A 4,542-nucleotide genomic window follows, 5' to 3' on the forward strand; every position below is an offset into this window, starting at 1 on the left:
CATAATCGATATCTGATCAGATCAATGTCAATAAAAATATCTCCAATAGAAAGCCGATGTTGCTTGGATACAGTATTGATTTGATTCCCGGCCCTGAAGAAGGGGGGCGGAGTCATACAGCCCCCCCCCGCAAAACGCGTCGGGTTGAGGAGTTTTTCATCGTGACGTATGAAATATCCTTTTTTTTCAGGAGGGGGAGCGAGCCGCCGGGCTGCCTTCACGTACCCCGGGGGGACTGTCGGGAACCCTCCAGAAGATCGAGGTTTCAGTCCCGAATGTGTCACGTCATGTGACGTCCCGGAGGCCGGTGACTGGGATGGCAGCTCCTCCGCGGACAACGGCGCCGCGCAGCTTCATGCGGAGGACGGACGCAGGGCTGGTCGGCCATCTTCATCACCCCGCGTCATACAGCCCGCTCTGCTCAGAGAGACCGCTGCTTCCTCAGAGACAGAAAGGAGTGATGTAAACTTCCTGCCCAGTCTGCAAGGGATGATGGGAGTGTTTGTCACATTGCACCTGCGGCGTGTTCCCGGTGACACGACCTCTGAACGCGGCCACGCGCGGATCGGTACCAAAGACTTTGTAAATGTTTTATTTGTATATAAAATAAAATAAAAGATATTTATGGCATTTTAATGGTTATCAGTGACTGGTGGCGCTCGGCTGTGCGCGCCGATATATAACACGTGGGGCGCAATGACCGGCCTCTGTACCCACTGGACCCCCATTTATAGCCACACCCCCACATCTGTCCTTCAGCCGTAGTATAGAACGCAGAGCACGGTAGTATAGAACGCAGAGAGCGGTAGTATAGAACGCAGAGCGCGGTAGTATAGAACGCAGAGCGCGGTAGTATAGAACGCAGAGCGCGGTAGTATAGAACGCAGAGCGCGGTAGTATAGAACGCAGAGCGCGGGACTATAGAACGCAGAGCGCGGTAGTATAGAACGCAGAGCGCGGTAGTATAGAACGCAGAGCGCGGTAGTATAGAACGCAGAGCGCGGTAGTATAGAACGCAGAGCGCGGTAGTATAGAACGCAGAGCGCGGTAGTATAGAACGCAGAGCGCGGTAGTATAGAACGCAGAGCGCGGTAGTATAGAACGCAGAGCGCGGTAGTATAGAACGCAGAGCGCGGTAGTATAGAACGCAGAGCGCGGTAGTATAGAACGCAGAGCGCGGTAGTATAGAACGCAGAGCGCGGTAGTATAGAACGCAGAGCGCGGTAGTATAGAACGCAGAGCGCGGTAGTATAGAACGCAGAGCGCGGTAGTATAGAACGCAGAGCGCGGTAGTATAGAACGCAGAGCGCGGTAGTATAGAACGCAGAGCGCGGTAGTATAGAACGCAGAGCGCGGTAGTATAGAACGCAGAGCGCGGTAGTATAGAACGCAGAGCGCGGTAGTATAGAACGCAGAGCGCGGTAGTATAGAACGCAGAGCGCGGTAGTATAGAACGCAGAGCGCGGTAGTATAGAACGCAGAGCGCGGTAGTATAGAACGCAGAGCGCGGTAGTATAGAACGCAGAGCGCGGTAGTATAGAACGCAGAGCGCGGTAGTATAGAACGCAGAGCGCGGTAGTATAGAACGCAGAGCGCGGTAGTATAGAACGCAGAGCGCGGTAGTATAGAACGCAGAGCGCGGTAGTATAGAACGCAGAGCGCGGTAGTATAGAACGCAGAGCGCGGTAGTATAGAACGCAGAGCGCGGTAGTATAGAACGCAGAGCGCGGTAGTATAGAACGCAGAGCGCGGTAGTATAGAACGCAGAGCGCGGTAGTATAGAACGCAGAGCGCGGTAGTATAGAACGCAGAGCGCGGTAGTATAGAACGCAGAGCGCGGTAGTATAGAACGCAGAGCGCGGTAGTATAGAACGCAGAGCGCGGTAGTATAGAACGCAGAGCGCGGTAGTATAGAACGCAGAGCGCGGTAGTATAGAACGCAGAGCGCGGTAGTATAGAACGCAGAGCGCGGTAGTATAGAACGCAGAGCGCGGTAGTATAGAACGCAGAGCGCGGTAGTATAGAACGCAGAGCGCGGTAGTATAGAACGCAGAGCGCGGTAGTATAGAACGCAGAGCGCGGTAGTATAGAACGCAGAGCGCGGTAGTATAGAACGCAGAGCGCGGTAGTATAGAACGCAGAGCGCGGTAGTATAGAACGCAGAGCGCGGTAGTATAGAACGCAGAGCGCGGTAGTATAGAACGCAGAGCGCGGTAGTATAGAACGCAGAGCGCGGTAGTATAGAACGCAGAGCGCGGTAGTATAGAACGCAGAGCGCGGTAGTATAGAACGCAGAGCGCGGTAGTATAGAACGCAGAGCGCGGTAGTATAGAACGCAGAGCGCGGTAGTATAGAACGCAGAGCGCGGTAGTATAGAACGCAGAGCGCGGTAGTATAGAACGCAGAGCGCGGTAGTATAGAACGCAGAGAGCGGTAGTATAGAACGCAGAGCGCGGTAGTATAGAACGCAGAGCGCGGTAGTATAGAACGCAGAGCGCGGTAGTATAGAACGCAGAGCGCGGTAGTATAGAACGCAGAGCGCGGTAGTATAGAACGCAGAGAGCGGTAGTATAGAACGCAGAGCGCGGTAGTATAGAACGCAGAGCGCGGTAGTATAGAACGCAGAGCGCGGTAGTATAGAACGCAGAGCGCGGTAGTATAGAACGCAGAGCGCGGTAGTATAGAACGCAGAGCGCGGTAGTATAGAACGCAGAGCGCGGTAGTATAGAACGCAGAGCGCGGTAGTATAGAACGCAGAGCGCGGTAGTATAGAACGCAGAGCGCGGTAGTATAGAACGCAGAGAGCGGTAGTATAGAACGCAGAGCGCGGTAGTATAGAACGCAGAGCGCGGTAGTATAGAACGCAGAGCGCGGTAGTATAGAACGCAGAGCGCGGTAGTATAGAACGCAGAGCGCGGTAGTATAGAACGCAGAGCGCGGTAGTATAGAACGCAGAGCGCGGGACTATAGAACGCAGAGCGCGGTAGTATAGAACGCAGAGCGCGGTAGTATAGAACGCAGAGCGCGGTAGTATAGAACGCAGAGCGCGGGAGTATAGAACGCAGAGCGCGGTAGTATAGAACGCAGAGCGCGGTAGTATAGAACGCAGAGCGCGGGACTATAGAACGCAGAGCGCGGTAGTATAGAACGCAGAGCGCGGGACTATAGAACGCAGAGAACTTGAGCGGGGACAGTTCCAATATAGAAGGTGAGGAAGATCGGGAGGGCACTTTTGTAACAGGAAATACATGGCTGCGGCCTTTGTGTTCTACACCAACACGCACTATATTGCCAAAAGTATTGGGACGCCTTTACACACGCATGAACTCTAATGGCGCCCCAGTCTTAGTCCGTAGGGTTCAGTATTGGGTTGGCTCCGCCCTTTGCCGCTATAACAGCTCCACCTCTTCTGGGAAGGCGTCCACAAGGTTTAGGGGTGTGTCTATGGGGATGTTGGACCATTTGTGAGGTCAGGTACAGGACAATATAGTGTATGTGCTGCCCTCTTGTCATACAGGAAATGGGACAGTTAACACTGCAGATTGCAATATCATAACGTCATTATATCGACTTTATTCAGTACCGGTATTTGCAGCGATAATAAATATAGTATTTTATATAAAAATGTATTTTTATTATGATGTTGACATGAGCGGCGATGGGCTCCAAGTTGATCATATTCTGAGCTGCACTCTCCTTCGTTAGCCAGGCGGAGGCGCAGGCGGTGGACGAGGAGCTCTTCAATGAGTACAGGTTCAGTGTAGATCAGTTGATGGAATTGGCCGGACTGAGCTGCGCCACCGCAATCGCCAAGGTAACCCTACAAGACGGTGACAACACGGCTCTGAGACCCCACTGCATGTCTCCTCATATCACACAAATCCCATCATCCCCCAGCCACTGGGAGTCATGCCCGGGGCTGTCAGTCTATCAGGAAGTGCTCTGATATCGGGAGCGCCTGGGCACCGGAAGTGCTCTGATATCGGGAGCGCCTGGGCACCGGAAGTGCTCTGATATTGGGAGCGCCCGGGCGCAGGAAGTGCTCTTATATTGGGAGCGCCCGGGCGCAGGAAGTGCTCTTATATTGGGAGCGCCCGGGCGCAGGAAGTGCTCTGATATCAGTAGCGCCTGGGCACAGGAAGTGCTCTGATATTGGGAGTGCCTAGGCACAGGAAGTTAACTAATATCAGGACACAGGAAGTCCTCTGATATCAGGAGCGCCCAGGCGCAGGAAGTGCTCTGATATCAGGAGCGCCCAGGCGCAGGAAGTGCTCTGATATCAGGAGCGCCCAGGTGCAGGAAGTGCTCTGATATCGGGACGCAGGAGGTGCTCCGATGTCAGCAGCGCCCGGCCCTAGCACAATATACAACGTATCACATTCGGCTCTCAGAGAAGACCGACCCTTCATATTATGATGTGTCTGATCCAATCCCCGGCTCTCTCTCTCCCCCCAGGCGTACCCGGCGAGCTCCTTCACCTCCGACCTGCCCTCGGTGCTGGTGGTGTGCGGCCCCGGCAACAATGGAGGAGACGGCCTGGAT

The 4,542-nt window shown here is 54.1% G+C and overlaps 1 protein-coding gene across 1 annotated transcript in view; it reads left to right on the forward strand.

The window, feature by feature from the left end:
* The first annotated feature begins 168 nt into the window (after window positions 1-168).
* Window positions 169-4,542, forward strand: part of LOC108794909 (NAD(P)H-hydrate epimerase-like) — an 11,746-nt gene continuing 7,372 nt past the window's right edge. Inside the window, exons 1-3 of the mRNA XM_018566051.1 lie at window positions 169-582; window positions 3,686-3,814; window positions 4,456-4,534. Coding sequence (XP_018421553.1) covers window positions 169-582; window positions 3,686-3,814; window positions 4,456-4,534 — 622 coding nt within the window. The remainder of the gene's footprint in view (window positions 583-3,685; window positions 3,815-4,455; window positions 4,535-4,542) is intronic.

Source organism: Nanorana parkeri, unplaced genomic scaffold, assembly GCF_000935625.1.
Source record: "Nanorana parkeri isolate BGI_ZX_2015 unplaced genomic scaffold, ASM93562v1 scaffold911, whole genome shotgun sequence".
Classification (NCBI taxonomy): Eukaryota; Metazoa; Chordata; class Amphibia; order Anura; family Dicroglossidae; genus Nanorana; species Nanorana parkeri.